This window comes from Dama dama, chromosome 20 (genome assembly GCF_033118175.1).
Source record: "Dama dama isolate Ldn47 chromosome 20, ASM3311817v1, whole genome shotgun sequence".
In the NCBI taxonomy this organism is placed as follows: domain Eukaryota; kingdom Metazoa; phylum Chordata; class Mammalia; order Artiodactyla; family Cervidae; genus Dama; species Dama dama.
This window is the reverse complement of record NC_083700.1, coordinates 95,136,025-95,154,121: the sequence shown is the minus strand read 5'-3', so window position 1 is coordinate 95,154,121 and position 18,097 is coordinate 95,136,025. Positions and strand designations below refer to the sequence as shown.

General features: G+C 51.7%; 1 protein-coding gene across 4 annotated transcripts in view; it reads right to left on the bottom strand.

Moving 5' to 3' along the window:
* The window catches only part of TRABD2B (TraB domain containing 2B), a 217,937-nt gene extending 208,481 nt beyond the window's left edge, over nucleotides 1-9,456 (bottom strand). For 2 of the 4 annotated variants that reach the window (XM_061121964.1, XM_061121965.1), the window contains exon 1: nucleotides 6,733-8,065. In XM_061121964.1, the coding sequence (XP_060977947.1) occupies nucleotides 6,733-7,440 (708 nt within the window). In that variant the 5' untranslated portion in view covers nucleotides 7,441-8,065. Of the gene's footprint in view, nucleotides 1-6,732; nucleotides 8,070-9,354 lie in introns of those variants that run through there. The other 2 variants (XM_061121966.1, XM_061121967.1) reach the window with 2 other exon arrangements.
* Nucleotides 9,457-18,097: the final 8,641 nt, after the last annotated feature.

Sequence of the window (18,097 nt, the reverse complement as noted above, 5' to 3'; positions counted from 1 at the left end):
CTGGTCCCTTCCAACTCTAAGATGTTCGAAGTCTGTGTGTATGAGCTGAAAAGTCTTCAAAGCTAAGGGGCTAGGATTTCACGATGTGAAGATTCTTCGAGTCCAAAAATGCCTCTGAGGCTAATGTTCTAAGATTTCACCATTCTTAGATTCCCTGAGTCTCCAAGTCCCAGCTCAGAGATTCTGTAAATCAGGAAGACTTCATGCTGTGAACTTCTGATTCAGAGACAAGAATATTTCATGACATCTTGGTCACACCTCTGGCTTTATGGCCTCACTCTCCTTTGATGGAAGGACCTGAGCCATCCTACGTGTCTGCTTCTGAGCTTAATAACATTAAATGTTAAAGTCTGAAATTAACCAAGTCAGGGGAAAAAAGAAAAAAGGACAGAGCCTGCTGTGCTGGCAGGGGCTCTTTGCAAACAGCTCTCTGAGCACAGAAAGAAACTGAGAGTACACATGTCTAGGGGTCAGGCCTCGGGGGTCCTCCAGGTGACTTCCACACCATGTGACAGACATTTGCTGAACAGCTCCTGACCACAGGGCTGGGGCGGGAGCCACAGCGGGTGCGGCAGGCTGCAGAAGCAGCCTGCTCCCAGGCCAGGATCTGGAGTTACAGGTGTGGACCAGGCCAGCCTGTGCTCGGAGCCAACACTGACCCCGAAGCTCTCACTCTGCGGGTGACACTGGGGAGAAGACGGCTCAGCATGGTTGCAGGTCCTTAGGGGTGCCCAGCTGGTCTTGAGAAATGTCTTACCCTTTCCATCTGGGGAGGGCACACGGGTCTGATAGGAAGCCACAAATAGGGATAAGTGCTATGGACGTGAGAGGCCAAAGGTCAGTGCTGCGGTAGCTGCCATTGGAGGCCCAGAAGGTGGGGGAGGGGGTAGGACTCAGGAACAGCCGTTCTTGGAGGATGGGAAGTGAGAGGTGGGTTCCGTGAGATGGGAATGTATGATGGCGAGAGAAAGGAAGAACAGGCTGTCCGTGTGATGTGCCGGCAGGACACAGGGGAGACTAACACACAGGCTCTCCGTGCCTCGGTTTCCTCGGCTGTTAGGAAGAAAGCACTGATAACGCCCCTGGCTTGGCAGTAAACTCCCCAGGGGAAAAATCCAGGCTGCTCCCCAGTGTCTGCTCCCTGTACTATCCTGGCTGACACTAAGATGCTCTGGCTGAACGAATGAGGGAGCCAGTGAGGGAGGAGTCCTGGGGAGGGGCAGGCTGCAAGACTGGGCAGCTGTATACCAGACCACGCCACGATGGGCTGGGGCTCCATCTGCTTGACAGGCTGGAAGCAAGAAGCAGCAGGTCACCCACTGGAACCAGCAGGCTTCAGGACGCGTAGATTAGGTATAGGCAGCAGCCCGCCAGACACAAGCTGGCCAGCCCTCCCAACTGTGGAGAATTCAGCCTGGAAATCTCAGGGTGGCCCAGGCCCTCCAAAGTACAAGGACTGCAGAAGGGCACACGGAAGTCAGAACCGGGCCGGTCCTGGAACCTGCGGCGGGACAGAGCGGGCAATCTAGGCCCGGAGAGGGACAGGACAAGCCGAAAAGTCATGGCCAAGGTAGAAAGAGGGTAGGGCCAGAGCCTATTTTGTACTCCGCTGCCCACTTCATTATTTCCACATTTTGTGTCCTTGTAGGATGGTGCTGCTGCTGCTAAGTCACTTCAGTTGTGTCCGATTCCATGTGACCCCATAGATGGCAGCCCACCAGGCTCCCCCGGCCCTGGGATTCTCCAGGCAAGAACACTGGAGTGGGTTGCCATTTCCTTCTCCAGTGCATGAAAGGGAAAAGTGAAAGTGAAGTCATGCAGTCGTGTCCGACTCTTAGTGACCTCATGGACTGCAGCCTACCAGGCTCCTCTGTCCATGGGATTTTCCAGGCAAGAGTACTGGAGTGGGGTGCCATTGCCTTCTCCGGTAGGATGGTGAGGAACTATTAAAGTTCAAGGAGGGAGCTCTTCACTGTGGCTTGTGCCATCTTTCTTCAGTCATTCATTCCATAGTGCTGGACGAAGGAAGGGAAGCAGGGATGGTCATATCGCTGTTTCTGACCATTCAGTCTCTCTCTAAATCCTAATTAAGCACCCCATAGTATGTGCTGTTCCCTCAGATAGATCCAGGACCTCTGACTATAACCAAGGAGACTCTTTATTCAGTTGTGCTGCCTAGCCTGTGTTAGGAGTCCTGTCTTCACCTTGGTCCCTTGGAAAGCTGGGCAAGCCTTTAGAACAAAGAAAGATAGCACGCTAAGTCATGTCCAACTCTTGCGATCCCATGGACTGTAGCCTGCCAGACTCCTCTGTCCATGGGATTCTCCAGGCAAGAACCCCTATTTTAGAATCAGATCCAATTTCTAAGCCAGGGAGAAAATCAGTTTCAGCACTTTTCAATGATCTCTTTCAATACATTTTTTTAATATTTTATTTTTTAGCAAGATACGATGATCTCCCTGCACACACACACACACACACACAAATCACCAGATAATGCCATCTGACTGTTAAAAACAAAATTCATCAGCTCTCGGAATCTTGAAAAACATACTCTGGCATCAGACACACTCATGCTTGAATCCTGAGTCCGCCTGACCTGGCTGTATAATCACAACCGAATGACTTAACCTATTAAGCCTTAATTTATTGTCTGTAAAAGAGATACAATGACAGGCCTTGTCACATCTCTGGGAGGATTAGAGATGATGTAATTACAAGGTCTAATATAGCACCCTGTATGGAGACACAGCTCAATAAACGATAACTTTGGGCTTTCTAACTCCTCTGAGAGGAGGCTGTAGAATTTTACAAACATCTTGGACACCCTTGGCAGCCACGCCCAAGCCACACACACTGGATGAACAGCGTCGGCATGTGAGTTAAATCACAGCCAAGTTCAGAATGGCAGTGTCCTCGTTTTTTCGTCTTGCCTCGGAGAACCACATAACTTAAAGGGCTCCTCATCCAGTGCCTCCACTGTACTGAGTGGGGGCCACTGAGGCCCCCTAGAGGGAGAAGGAGGTCCCCTGATCAGTCCACTGCGTTCGTGACAGCTGGTACCAATCCCCAGAGGCAGCCAGCAGAGCTGATTGAAATGGGCAGGTCTCAAGATTGTCACAAGATCTAGACTCGAGACTCAGGCATCCCCAGGCCCCTGAGCGCAGGGGCTACCACCACCTCCTATTACTCCAGCTTTACTTTGTTCAGCAAAGCACAGGCAGTGGGCATGGCTGCTGGGAGAAGGTGCCAACAGGGGAAGATGATGCTTCCCATGCATCCTTCTTTCCTTGCCCTGAAGCCTCCCAGACTCTTTTCCAAGCACGAGCCCTATGTCTAGGTAGTCTCTTACCCTCCTGACAACCCCCCCACAGGTCGTGTTGGTTCACATCCTCACAAAACCAGCTCAGTTGTTAAAAAAAAAAAAAAAGGCTTGTCACTACCGCTCCATTCAAGAGATAAACAAGAACGCCAGAGTTATACACAAGTCATTGGCTTTGGAGCCAGAGCTGGGACCGAAACCTAGAAGCTAGACTCCCATCCCTCAACCCACTACTGCCTGTAAACACATTAGAGAAATCTTTAGAGGAGCTGCCTTTACCATCCCCGCTCCAGCCACAGAGCCAAAAGAAATAATTTCTCTAGAAGGACAAATTCTCCAAGAAGTAAACTGTTGAGCCCTTACCCTAAAGGAAAGAAGGATACCAAAGAAAGTACTGAAGGAAGAACTGCAGGACACGAACCACCTAGACACAGGACGTCCACGGAATCAACGGAGGGCAGCATGGGGATTGCATCCTTCCCTTAAGTCAGGCAGACTGGCTCTGTTCCTTATTAGCCATGTGGCCTTGGTCAAGTCATCCAGGCTTTCGGAGTGCCCACCTAAGAAAGTCATAGGGTTGTGAGACTCCAACAAGATGAAAAAGCGTGCAGAGCCTCCTGCGGGGTGCCCGGCACATGGAGTTGATTAAAATCGTCCCATGGAATGTCAGGGTTGAGTGGCTTGAATGATGACCTAATCCTGGTGTCTCATTTCACAGATGGGAAAAACAAGGGCCAGAGAGGGGAAGTGACTTGCTCAAGGTCACATAGCAAACACACAGTGATGTTGGGTTCAGTACGCTCAGTTCATATTAAAATTAGAGACCAGGGCCAAGAAGCTTAATCTTTCATGCTGTACAAAGACGGAAGAAACTTTTACATAAGTCCTACCTTTAGCTGGTATAGCTTTCTTTCTCCATTTAGCTAGGGAAAATGTGGTATTTCTGACAGAAGAAAATATAAGAATTTTGAGAAATACTAAAATTAAAACTAAAATCCCAGGTCTTAACAAAACGCACTCTCTTTTCAAGCTTTTTTTTACCCTCACCGTCTTCTCTCATTGCTCCCCCCTCCCCAAATATTTTGCAATAACAGTAATGCTGGGAGGAAAGAAAAAATAAAAATCTGATGCACTTAACAGATATTTCAGTACAATAATGCATCACAGATGTTCATATCAAACTGTGCACGCGTGCATACAATTTTACTGAGAAGGCTGTTGTTGCATTTCTGACTTTGGGGTTGGGGATCCCTAACAACTCCATCTGCCCAGGCTCTGGAATCGCTCCCTTCCCAGTTAGCCCATGTCTGCCCACGAGTATGGAGGAGAGATTTCATCACCTTGCTCCAAAATGATAACAGGACAAATTGGCAGGGTCAGGCACTCTGGCAGGTGGTGAAGGGTGTGCAGATTAGGGAACCGAGAGGAATCCTGTTTTCTTTTGTTCAGGACTTACTTCCTGCAGCCCTCTCAGGGAGCTGGACCCAAGAACAATTTTAAGAGTGGGCCCTGGCTGGTGATGGGGTGGGTGCATTTTTGAAACCAGAGATTTGAGTCTGTTTGATCTTCAAACGTGGGCTTTGGAGACTGTCAGCGGGCTTCTTGCTGGCCGATGAATGGCTCTCAGGAACTTTTCCTAAAACATAACCTCGCATGCTTTCCAGCAAATGTTTTCAACCTACCAGAGCCATCCTTTGGTTGCACAGCAGTGTTTCCAGACCTCGAAGAAAGATAGTTTTGTTGTTTTAAGAGAGACAGATTCAAGTCAGGGGCTGTTTAACCAGAGGGTCTGTGTGCTCCCTTTGGCTCTGGTCAGATTCCTCTGTGGTTGGTACAAAGAGGGTGTTGAGAGGGACAGTGGGTCACCCACCTTCCCAGCCTAAAAAAAGACATCGAGGCCAGTCATGAGGCCTCTGAACAGAGAGGCCTCCCACAAACCTGTCTCCAAAATGAGATGGGCGGTGAGCACTGGGGAGCCTAACGCAGATAATATCAGCTCCTGAGGCTGGCAAGGGAAAAGTCACTTCAGAGGGAGCGAGCCGGTACGTTCAGAGGAATCAGCGCTGGGCCAGAGAATGCACAGGATTTTTCCCCGCGGAGAAGGAGTCAGGCGTAGTCAGAACCCTGCGGGGCGTGACTAACTGCCCCAATATTCCTGCCACCGGGCCCTCTGGGTAAGGACTCCACAATTATGGGAGAGCCAGCAGGAGAACGACAAACCCGTCTTTCATTTGGCCGGCAAATCAATCTGGCTTCTTACCTCCCTGGGGACAATATTGCATTTCCCCTGGAAAAACAAAAGCCAGAAATCTCCGAAGGGGGATCAGTTTCTGCTCCTGTTTCCCTGGTGAAGAGCTTGCAGCATCTCGGGAGCACAAGCAGGTCTGGTTCCAACGGTAGAGCTTCTAGTCCAGCCAATTTACCGGGCTGGCTCCTTCCTGGGAAAGCATGTCTTGGGGACCATGCCTCACTTGCGGCATGGGCCCGGGGCCCTGTCTAGGGTCCTGCTTGCAGGAGCCACCAACCCCTGACTCAGCGTTCTGGGATTGACAGGCCGTCTCAAGGCGCAGATGTGAACTCATTGTTCCCAGGGCTTCAGAGTTGAGTTTGGGGCCAGTGAGTTGTGAGTGACCTCTGCCCACGGAGACAGGGCTTTTAACGACACTTTGCTGGGTAAGCTCCGCCCTCCTCCCTGCCCCCATGCCTGAGGTTCAGAAATCAGAACTGTCAACCTTGAAGTGAACACTTCTCTCTGAAATTATTAACCCCTAAACTATCCTTGCTGACTTTCTCTTAGCCTAGGGAGGCAGTCCGAGGGGCACATGGAGCTTTGTAGAGGCCCCTGGGAAATTTGGCAGCTCTTTACCTCAACTTGCAAGCCAGGGTCAGCAGACACCAGGTCCATCGCACCTCTCCTGCTTCCCAACCCCAGGAAGCACATCTCCCTCTATGCGTCCTCCGTACACGTGTACGCACACACACACAAACGGCTGCCTAGATGCATCCTCCCAATGTCTCCCAATGGCCTCAGGACAGCCTCCTGCTCTTGAGACCCCAGGGCCTCAGGCAAAGTCAGGCGCAAACTAGCACCTCTCTGCTTCTCATCACTGTGATGCTCCGAGGGAAATTCTTTCTGCTTGCGCGGGCACAGCAGGTGGGGAGTGTACACATCCCGGCCAGGTGGCATACTGAGACAGAAGCAAACACCCGAACTCTCACCCCCAAGTTCAGCACACACCAGTTTGTCCTCAGACCACCACACAGGCAGCCCAAGAGCTGCCCCACATCTCGAAAGATCCTCTCCTTTTAAGGGAAGAACAGGATCTGGAAGCAGGAGGAAGTCAATCTGAGAAGAGGAGGAAGGCACATGGGAACGGCTGGGCTCTGGGACCCGGGCGCCCCGGGCTTACCTGGGAGAAGTTGAGCCCATTGAGTGGATGGCATTGCTCCTCCACGCGCTCCACGGCTCCGGTGCTCTTCTTCATCTTCTCAGCCTGCTGGGCTAGGTAAAGGTCAAGCACTGGCACGCCACGGGAGCGAACATCGGTCTCCGTGAGCGAGTTCACCATGAGCATCACCCACACCGGCCTCTTGCGCTCCCAGTTGCCCGCGATGGCGTTGAATAGGTAGTCGGCGTAGAGCCCCTTGCCCCGCTGCGCGGGTGTCATCCATGACGGCATCATCAGCTTCACGTAGTCCAGGTGGCGCTTCAGACGCCAGTAGAGCTCGCGGGGCAGCACGTCCTGCAGGTTCTCCCCATGCGGCAGCAGCTGGCAGCTGGCCAGTGCCGAGATTGTGTAGGGGTCGGTCAGGTCCAGCTCGAAGTAGACACGGGCACTGGCCTGGAAGGCTGCCTTGGAGTTGTCTGGGATGAAGTCCCAGACACGGGTGTAGGGGACGTGGATGGTACCAAACAGGTAGGCCGGGGGGTCGCGCCGAATAGTCCACAGGAAGGAGTTCAGGTCCCTCTGCTGCAGAAGGAGAGGTGAAGGAAAGCAGTCAGGCTGAAGCCAGCAAAAGGTTAGAACAGAGGGGGCAGGTGGAGGTGGGGATAAGAAGACAGAGACCAACCTAGGGCCATGGGAAGGAGCAAGGGCTTTGGAAACTGAGACCCACATTCAAATCCTGGCTTTGGCCTGTCTTGACTCTATGATCTTAAGCACACTGTTTCACTTCCCACAGACTCAGTTTCCCCATCTGTAAAAATGGGAGCTGAGAGCAGCCACCTCAAAGATTGCTGGGAGAATGAAAAGACACAATCTATGTAAATAAGCCCTGAGAGCAGTGCCAGGCTCAGAGGGAGTGAAGGCAGTGAAGGAAGCTCTCGTTATGATTGGCTCTAGCTGTGAGTGCCAAGGACTGCCACACCACCTGAGAATATTTAATCCTGGCCAAGCCAAACCTTCACCAGCGGTGTTTCATGTGGAGGGTGGGGAGAGGGGGACCAAGAGTCCTGCTCTGGCAAGAAGGGAGGAAGTCATATAACTTTTAAATCCAACCATTAGAAGATACACGCCAAGAGCACTTTGAAAGCAGAACACCTATTAAAAATAGCCTATTTAAACAGCTACTTCCCCATTCAGCAGGGCGGATGCAGTTTTCTTTTTGGAGGGCAGGTCTGGGGTGTCAGCCACTCTGCTCCACCAGCTGAAACCACAGATGAGAAAGTGCTTTAAAACCTGCAGGCTAAGTAAAGTCTCAAGGCCCTGGTTTGGGAGGGAAAGATTCCACAGAATTAGTCCCAAGAAATGTACATGCTTTCCAGGCTCCTCCCCTTAAAAGGTGTACCTGGGCTCCAAGTCCAATTGTCTGCCATCACCTAGGCTCTGAAGAGGGGTGTGGGGGTGTGTGTGTGTGTGTGTGTAGAGATGAAGGAGGGTCGTAAAGACATGGGTCATTTCTCCAATCCAGTTTAGGTCCAAGCGTGAAGGGACATGAAAAAGGTCTCTCATGTCTCTCAGGCAAAGTCATTTTCCACCCAGGAACATCCTCTGAACTGTCCACTGCCAACCACCCTAGAACTCCCCCTAGACTGTCCACTGCCAGGAACCACCTGCAAGCTTTCGGTCAACTCATAAAATTTTTCTGCCTGATTCTAGTACAAAAGAAAAGTATCTGTCGGGGTGGAAAAAGGGAATAGTACCTTACTTTACTAACAGCCAACAAATGTAAACCTCAGCATCCTGGTGAGAGACTAGCACTGAAGGCTCTGCCTGGCGCCAAGCTCCCTGTTTCCGCACAAGTCAGGTCGCTGGAGGTGCACCTTGCCCAAGGTCAACTAACCGGGAAGCCAGTGAGAACCCTACAGACGGTTTCCTGCTCCCTGGTCTCCAATCCAGGGTTATTTTCAAGGCACTTTGAGGGAGAGAGACTGAGGGAAATCAAGGGATTCCTTCGTTTGGAAGGAAAATTAGGAGACCTAGTAATTACTCAACCCCCAAAGAAATATTAGGCCAGCATGTCCTGGCACTTTCTTTCCCTCTCCTCTGGAATCTTCAGCCTTTTTGTGAAACCGCGGACACTTGGGAGCGTGGGTGCTGGGGCCTGGGCTAGAGATGGAGAAAGTTTGCCTGAGGTCACCGGCGGGGGTCAAGAGAAAGAGGGGAGCCTGCGAGGAGTCTGAGCGTGTGAACGAGAGGAAGGGGCAGAGAAGAGAAAGGCAAGGAACAGCAGAAACAGTGTCAGAAGTGGGAAAAGAGGAACCAAAGGGTAAAGACGGGATCAAAGTAAGACGGGAGTCCAAAAGGGCACAGAGAGGAAAGGTCCAAGCGGGACCGAAAGTCCGAGGAGAGCCCGAGAGCGTCAGCGGGTGGAGAAGGAGCTGGCGAGGGAGCGCCCCAACTCGGTTCCCCGCACGGGGCAGGAGCTCGGGCGGCAGAAGCCAGGGCAGGGCGCCCGAGGCAGCGCCCGGAGCGGAGAGGTGGAGCGGGTGGGCCGAGGTGGGTGCGGAAGGCAGGACCCCCAAACCATCGTCCCCGCGGGGCTGGAGTGGCCGGGCGGCCGGGAGAGTGGCCGGGCGGGCGCTCGCTCACCGATCCGGGCGGCCGGCACTGTCCTCCGTCCGGGGGCTGCGGGCGGGCGCGGGCGGTGGCCAGGAGGGCGGCGAGCAGCGGCCCTGCCAGGGCGGCGTGCATCCTGCCGGGCCTGCGGGGCGCGGGGGACCGTCCCGGGCGGCGCCCCCTCAGCGGGGCAGGCAGCCCCCGGCTGGGCACAGAGGTTCCTCCGCAGCGCTGGGCTCCGGACGCAGGATGCCGGGAGCCCTTTGGGGCGTGGCTGAATGTCCCTGCCGGACCCGGGGGTCCCTTTGGGGCGGGGCTCCGTCTGCGGTAAGAGGGGGATCCTCTGGGGCGGGGCCCCCTCACCGGGGCGCGCCGCCCGCTTGGACGAGCCCCGGGGCTGTGAGAGCGCGCGGGGGTCCCGGGACCTGCGGAGGTCCCGGAGCTGCGTCGCGGTCCAGGGGTGCGCGGTGTTCCCGGAGCAGTACCGGGACGGCGGGCGCGCGAGGACCCGGGGTTATGCTGGGGACCCGGGGCGCTCAAGGGTCCCAGGGGTGCGCGGCGCTCCAGGAGGCGCGCGGCGGGACAAGTGCGGCGGCGGGCGCGGCGGGGGCGGGGGTCGGGTCTGGGGCGCCCGGTGGCCCCCGAGCGGGGCTCAGAGGGGCGGCGGGCGGCCGCGCGGCCGCTGCCCGGGCTCCGCCATGCTGCTCCGCGGCCGGGAGGGAGGGAGAGAGGAGGGCGGGAGAGCGGCGCGGAGCCGGGCCGGGCGGGGGGCTGGGGCCGCCGGGGCGGGGGGAGGGGAGGACCCGGCGCGGGGGGCGGGGGGCCGGGGCCGCGCCGGTCCGGGCCGGGCCGCAGGGAGTGCGGGCGAGCTCTGCGCCCGGGCGCGGTGAGGCGGGGTCTGATGGGCATGGCAGGCGCTAGCTCACTCTTCTCCTGTTCCCTCGCTCGCTCCCTCACACACACGCGCGGAGGGAGGCGAAGCCCGCAGCAGCCACTTCCCAACTTTCCAAACTTCCCAGCGCAACTTTTTCCTCTCCTCCCCTGCCCGCGCCTCCTCCTCGATCTCCCTCCCTCCTCCCTTCGCCAGCTCCCCTCCGGGCCGCAGCTTCCGCGCGCGGCCGCCAGAGGGCGCCTGGGCCGAGATCCGAAGGGCCAACTTCAATCCGCTCTGCTCTGGACTCCACTGGCCCGGGCAGAGGCAAATGTGGGGAGATGGACCAGACAAGTCCTGGAGCCGTGAATAGCGAGAGAGGAGAGGAACTGGAGTGGGTCGGCGCTCCCAGACTGGCTGGAAGGCAGCACTCAAAGGAAATCTCCGGAAGCTGGTATCTACAACTTTGTATCAAACCACTGTTCCCAATGCTGGCACGTGGTTAGTAGGTGTTCTGCAGATACTAGCTGCATTAAAACAAAACAACAAAATGATCTTCCTCAAAATTTCTTCAGACGTAAAACATTTAAACAGTTTTCTCCATCTAAATCTTTGTACCACACAGGATCCTGGTGAGGGGTCCTGCAAGGGTGAGGATCAATATCCCAGTTCCTTAGACCTTAAAAGTTGAAAGAGCCCTTAAAACCAGGCTCCTTCAGTTCTGGAGAGGCAAATGAAACTTAGAGAAGGCCAAGAGGCAAGACCCAAGCCTCTGGATGGTTTCCAGGCAAGAGGGAAACTGAGTCATGGCCACCACTGCTTACTTGTGTTAAGAAGAGTTCGCTGACTCTAGCCTGAGGATAGAGACTGGAGGAAGAATGAGGTGAAGTTGTCAGAGCCGGCAGCCTATGGAGGAGGGTAGATGGGGACGAACTTGCAAACAGGTAATTCAAATATGGACGGTAAGTGCCAGGAGAGACAGAAGCACAGAGAAATGGGAACAGAGAGAAAAGTTTCCTCATTCAGCCCCGGGGCTCAGGGAAGACTCCTGGGAGAGGTCTTGAAGGATAAGTCAGGGGTCGCTGAGCAACGGAGCAGGTGGGAGAGCGTGGGTACCTGCAGGGGTCTGCTAGGAGTTAGGCATGGCTGGAGCAAAAACCCAGCGGGAAGAACTTAAGTTGTGTCCTTTGGCCAGGTGTTGAACTTGTCATGTACTAGGTGATGGGGAATCATTGCAAGACTTGAAGTAGAGGGTGGCTGGGGCTGATCCATGCTTTTAGGAGGCCTGGAGTGGAGGGGTCAAGCTGAAGGTAGACAGATCATTGGGTAGACGGGCAGTGAGTGGAGAAGGTCCCGGACTCCGGGCTCTCCAGTGCCTCCCACTGCTTCAGGCAGCAGTGAGAGCAGCTGAATGGCCACTCTAGAAGCTGAACAGGAAAGATCCGCTGGGCTGCAGGGGCTGAAAAGCTTCTGGAGCCCAGAACCTGGATCTTTGGTGGGGAACCGAGAAGGTAAGGAGGGGCTCCCAGAGACTTCCAGGCTGACTCACCTGAGATCGTCATTTCTGAAGGTCAGAAATAATGACTGTGGGCAGTTTCATCTGGTTCCACCTGCTGGGTGTCAAAGCCGCCTCAGCTCTTTGCTATGCACACATCTGGTGACAGATGCAGATCAGGCCAAAGGGCCCGGATGGTGTGATAGAACAGTGTGGCTCCGTGCTTCCCACACACAGAGCTCTGAGAACTGCAGCTGCGACAAAAGCGAAGTCCTTTAAAGAGCCTCCACTTCTCAAGGCTCCAAAGCTCCCTGCAAAGTCAGCACTCCCCGTGGCGAGGATGAGGTGAAAAGCCTGGGGAGTGGGAGGAGGATTTAATTCCACCAAGAGTGTGTGCAATGGTCTTCACAGGGACCTAGAACACAAGGCAGATCGTAGGTAACAAAGGACCTGATGAAATTAAAAAGGAACCCATATAGTTAAGTGACGGTGCACGTGACTATGTGTATGAGTTTTAAAATGTTCCAGGGCTTTTTTCCTAAAATTATAAATGTTTCATTTGCTAATTATCATGAGAGCCAGTTATGACTTCCTCCTCCATGGTCCTCTTCTATGACTGTGTGGCCAGGTCAAAACAATTAACCTCTCTGTGCCTCTCTTGTTTCACCCTGTTTCTTGCCCTCACTATTTTTCTCAGTCAGTGTGTACAATAATACTTTAGGATCCTCACCGGTATGTACGGTTACTGATACTATTACTGACATGCAAGAACAAACAAGTTTTTCCACTCCTAGGTACATAGCCAAGAAAACTGAAAGCATCTCACAAAAACTTGTACACAAATGTTGATAGTAGAAAATAGCTAAAAGGGAGAACCAACCCTAATGTCCATTAACTGATGAGTGGCTGTACCAATTCTATGTAGGGTCATAGAATGGAATACTATTTGGCCATAAAAAAAGAATGAGGTGGTGATACATGCTACAGTCAGTATGGCTCAATCTTGAAAAGATTATGCTAAATAAAAGAAGCCAGTCACAAAAAGGCATATATAATATGATTCCACTTATATGAAATGTCCAGAATAGGCACATATATAGAAGCAGAGAGTCACCTGGTGGTTGCTTCGGCCAAGGAGGAATGCAGAGATAGATGGAGGATGGTGGGGAGGAAGGACCGTGGTTAAAAGGAACTGTATTTCTTTGGAAAATAATGAAACTATTCTAAAATTGATTGTTGTGATTGTTGTGATGGTTGCACAACTCTGTGAATATACTAAAAAACCCAGTATATTGTATAGTTTAAATGGGTGAATTGTATTGTATGTGAGTTTTATTTCTATAAACTTGTTACTCCCAAAGAAGAACAAACTAGTTTGAGGCCCCAGGAGAGGGTGGTCCCCAAGAATAGGGGTTTCTGTGTTTTCAAACAGTTTTTTCTCCCCCCTGGTATACGGTGAGCAGCCCTGGATGAGCTATATTAAAGTCTTAGAGATTCCACAGGCTTCTGCTAACCTCTCCCTGAGTGGCTTCAGGTGGTTGAGCTGTCTTGCCTAGACCTCAGTTACCCTGTCATCAAGATGAACAGCGCAGGGATCAGAGACCTTTAAGGGTCTTCTGTGCCCAGCACTTGAGTCCAGAGGTCCATGGCCACTGCCTGCCCAGGGACCTGTAGGCAGGATGGGAAGGGGCACGGGGCTCAGGAGGCAGGCAGTGGACTCAGATGCCTGCCTTCTCTCCCCGGTCACTTTCCTTTGATTGCATTTTAATTGAGTTGTTCAATCAGGTGGGTACTAGGAGTCTGAAGGCTGTAACAGCCGAGGCAGAAACAGAAGTCTTGTAGCAGAACTAAACCAACAAAGTCTGCCTCTTGAGCAGATCCAGGAGCCCCGGTCCTGTCGAGGGGCGTCTTTCAGGCAGGGAGGTGAGGGGCTCCCCTGCTGGGCTGGACCAAAGGAGAACCTTTGCTCTGAGCCGGAGGGCTGCTTTCTTGTCCAGCCATAGATAGCCCTGGTCGTGGGCCACATCGGTATTTTCCAGTGGACCTGGCGTGGTCTGACTCCCAGCTCCAGCTCTGTCTCAGATGTACCCTACTCCTACCCACCCCCAAACTCTGTCTTCCCCAGTCTTTTAGAAAATATTTTCATTTATTGGGGTGAGCCAAGTCTTAGTTGCAGCATGTGCAGTATGTGGGATCTAGTTCCCCGACCAGGGGTAGAACCCATGCCTCAGACACTGGGAGCACGGAGTCTTAGCCACTGGACCACCGGGAAAGTGCCCTTACCCTAGTCTTAGTGGGTTGGAAGTTAATCTTTGAAGGTTGAAGGTCATGATGTCCTTGGGAGGTGGGAAAGACGGGAAGAGGATTCTGAGACCATGTAGGGATCGGTAGTGCTTAATACACTAGAGTGGTAGAAAGAACGAGAAAAAAAGGCAGAGGCTGAGATGATTCCAAAAGGGTACTCATTCTCTCACAGGAGCAGGAAAATACCACAGAAGTGCAACAAACTTACCAGATAAGATGGCGTTCATTAAAAACAGAAAGTGCTGCTAGATCTGGCCCAGTGGGGGAGCAGGACACAGAGGAATCAGCCCAGAGTTCTGTCCTCAGGGAGCTTGCCACCCAGGGAGGGAGACAGAGATACCCACAAATAGCACTTTGGGAAACAGATGGGGGCTGAGGGAGAGCAGCAACCTTAGGAGAGAGGAAAGTCAGGCTTAGGAGAGAGGAGGCCAGCAAAGGTCTTGCTGAGAAGGTGATGCTTGAGTTGATCTCTCAGGATGAGCAGTATTTGGACAGGGGATGTGAGGAATGGAAAGTCATTTCAGACAGTGGGAACAGTGAGTGCAAAGGTAGGGAGGTGTAAGCGCAGGTCTTAGTGCTGCAACGTGGGCAGCAAGGATTCAAATCCCCATCTTCTTGGTCTTAACCACGGTCCTTCCTCCCCACCAACCTCCATCTCTGCAGTTCTCCTTGGCCGAAGCAACCACCAACTGACTCTCTGCCATTACTGGGAATGCCATAAGCTAGAACTTGAGAACCATTGGGGATGATCAGAAATAAGACTGCACCAGGAAGGGCCATGTATGACTTTGGAAAGCCGTTCATCTTGCCCTGTAGAGGATATAATCGTCTTGGGTTATTCTCCATAAATTGTGCTAACAGAGGGTAGTGAACATGTCAAGTTCCTGAAGAGATGCATTCACAGCCCTGTGTTTGCAGCCATCAGGGATGGAAGAAAAATGGTCTGCATTGACTCTGTTAACTCACAAATAGTTACGGGCCCTCATGTCTGCAGGCATGAAGGAATACAGTCCCGACCTCTGGCTACTTGCCATTGTTGAACAACACAAAAATTATTCAGGTGACTAGTTAAAATGCATTTCAGTGCCAGGTGAATCATGTAGTAATCGTAAAAGTTCAGGAAAAGCCAGTGAGAACTGGAAGGTCAGGGGCATTAAACCAGGAGGCATGGGATTTGTATTCGGCTGTAGAGGAAAGTGGGATTTAAATAGGTGGAAAGAGCCTTGTTTGCGCCCCAGTTAAGAGGAATGATGAAAGTGACAAGGCAGAGGAGGGTCAGGGCCTAGGACATTCTGGCCGAAGGAGAGGGGTGATATGGGTTGCAGTGGGGTGGGGTGATATGGACCAGGTCTCTGCAAGTGAAGGAGGAGTAAGAACTGGGGATTATCATAGACCAGTTCTGTGCCAGATTCTTTATCTAAAGCAGGGGACCCCAGCCTCTGGGATCTGATGATCTGAGGTGGAGCTGATGTAATAATGATAGAAGTAAAGCACACAATAAATGTAGTGTGCTTGAATCATCTCAGAACCATCCCTCTGATCCAGGTCCCTGGAAAAATTATCTTCCATGAAACTGGTTCCTGGTGCCAAGGAAGTTGGGGACCACTGATCTAAAGGATCTCAGCAACACTGTGGGACAGGTATTTTTACCCCCATTTTAAAGATGAGGAAACTGAGTCTCAGAGGGGACATATGACATATTCAAGTAACACAGCTGATAATTTGAAGGACTAGATGGTCTGGTTCTTTCTGCTGAACCACTCACTTCCTTTAAGACACCAGTGGGAAGGTAGTGAAAGGTGTTTGAGCCAGACTGGGTGCATCTTGTGAACACACACACACGGTCACTGGAGGACACATTCACACCACACGGGGCACATCCTGGGCTGTCTCTCCTGATCTCATTAGGACAGTGGGACATTTGTCGTTTAGGAAACTTTTGCCTTTCACTTTAGCCCGAGCCATTTGAGGCTCTAGTCCTCTATTTAGGCATTAGTAGAAGTATGGAAGGGGAAAAAAGAAATGTGATGCTTGAAACAAAATACCCCATCGAGCTGACCGCTAAATAGCACTTAGACCCCAAGTATACACACAGCTGCTTTATGTAATGAAGGCTGTGGACCATGTTCCTGGATATAAAATAACAAACCACATATAACGTTTTACATAGCTGTGTAATTAGCACGGATCTGTGAGTGTGTGAGCCGACCAGGGTGAGGGAAGCAGGGCTCAAGCCTCTAGTGCAGTGAGCTGGAAGGAAGAGCATGTGCTGGTGGACCAAGAAGATGGGGATTTGAATCCTTGCTGCCCACGTTGCAGCACTAAGACCTTGGGCAATTTAGTTAAATTCTGTGAACTTCCAGTTTCATACCTGTCAACAGGTGTAAAAGTATATGCCTTATTGCAAATGGATTGACCCTTCTTGCCCCTAGAGGAACATTTGGCATGTTTTAGAAAAGGCAGAGGAACCACAGATCAAATTTCCAACATCCGCTGGATCATCAAAAAAGCAAGAGAGTTCCAGAAAAACATCTATTTCTGCTTTGTTGACTATGATGCCAAAGCCTTTGACTGTGTGGATCACAGTAAACTGAAGAAAATTCTTCAAGAGATGGGAATACCAGACCACCTGACCTACCTCTTGAGAAACCTGTATGCAGGTCAGGAAGCAACAGTTAGAACTGGACATGGAACAACAGACTGGTTCCAAATAGGAAAAGGAGTACATCAAGGCTGTATATTGTCACCCTGCTTATTTAACTTATATTCAGAGTACATCATGAGAAACGCTGGACTGGAAGAAGCACAAGCTGGAATCAAGGTTGCTGGGAGAAATATCAATAACCTCAGATATGCAGATGACACCACCCTTATGGCAGAAAGTGAAGAGGAACTAAAAAGCCTCTTGATGAAAGTGAAAGAGGAGAGTGAAAAAACTGGCTTAAAACTCAACATTCAGAAAACTAAGATCATGGCTCCTGGTCCCATCACTTCATGGCAAATAGTTGGGGAAACAGTGGAAACAGTGTCAGACTTTATTTTGGGGGGCTCCAAAATCACTGCAGATGGTGATTGCAGCCGTGAAATGAAAAGACGCTTACTCCTTGGAAGGAAAGTTATGACCAACCTAGATAGCATATTAAAAAGCAGAGACATTACTTTGCCAACAAAGGTCCATCTAGTCAAAGCTATGGTTTTTCCAGTGGTCAAGTATGGATGTGAGAGTTGGACTGTGAAGAAAGCTGAGTGCCGAAGAATTGATGCTTTTAAACTGTGGTATTGTTGAGGACTCTTGAGAGTCCCTTGGACTGCAAGGAGATCCAATCAGTCCATCATAAAGGAGATCAGTCCTGGGTGTTCATTGGAAGGACTGATGCTGAAGCTGAAACTCTAATACTTTGGCCACTTCATGCGAAGAGTTGACTCATTGGAAAAGACCTTGATGCTGGGAGGGATTGGGGGCAGGAGGAGAAGGGGACGACAGAGGATGAGATGGTTGGATGGCATCACCGACTCGATGGGCATGAGTTTGAGCAAACTCCGGGAGTTGGTGATGGACAGGGAGGCCTGGCGTGCTGCGATTCATGGGGTCACAAAGAGTCGGACACGACTGAGCGACTGAACTGAACTGAACTGAAGATATTTTTGGTTATCATAACTGGGAAGGTGCCACTGGCATCTAGCAGGCAGAGACTGCGGTGCTGTTAAACATCCTACAATGCACGGGATGGTCCTCCCAGGTGGCTCAGTGGTTAAGAACCCACCTGTTGATCCCTGAGTCAGGAAGATCCCCTGCAGAAGGAACTGGCAACCCACTCTAATATTCTTGCCTGGGAAATCCCATGGATAGAGTAGCCTGGTGGGCTGTAGTCCATAGGGGGTTGCAAAGAGCGGGACATGACTAAGCAACTAAACAACAACAAAAAGTGATATCTAAATATTTCAATTAATAATTCCTGGCAAAGGCTGAATCACAACAGTTTGAGAAATGCTGATTGTCTGAACCCTGATGATTCAAACAGTGTAACTCAGACATTAGCTCCTGAGTGTGTATTGCTGATTTGATCATGATTGCATTTTTTATTGTGCTTAAGTACATATAACAT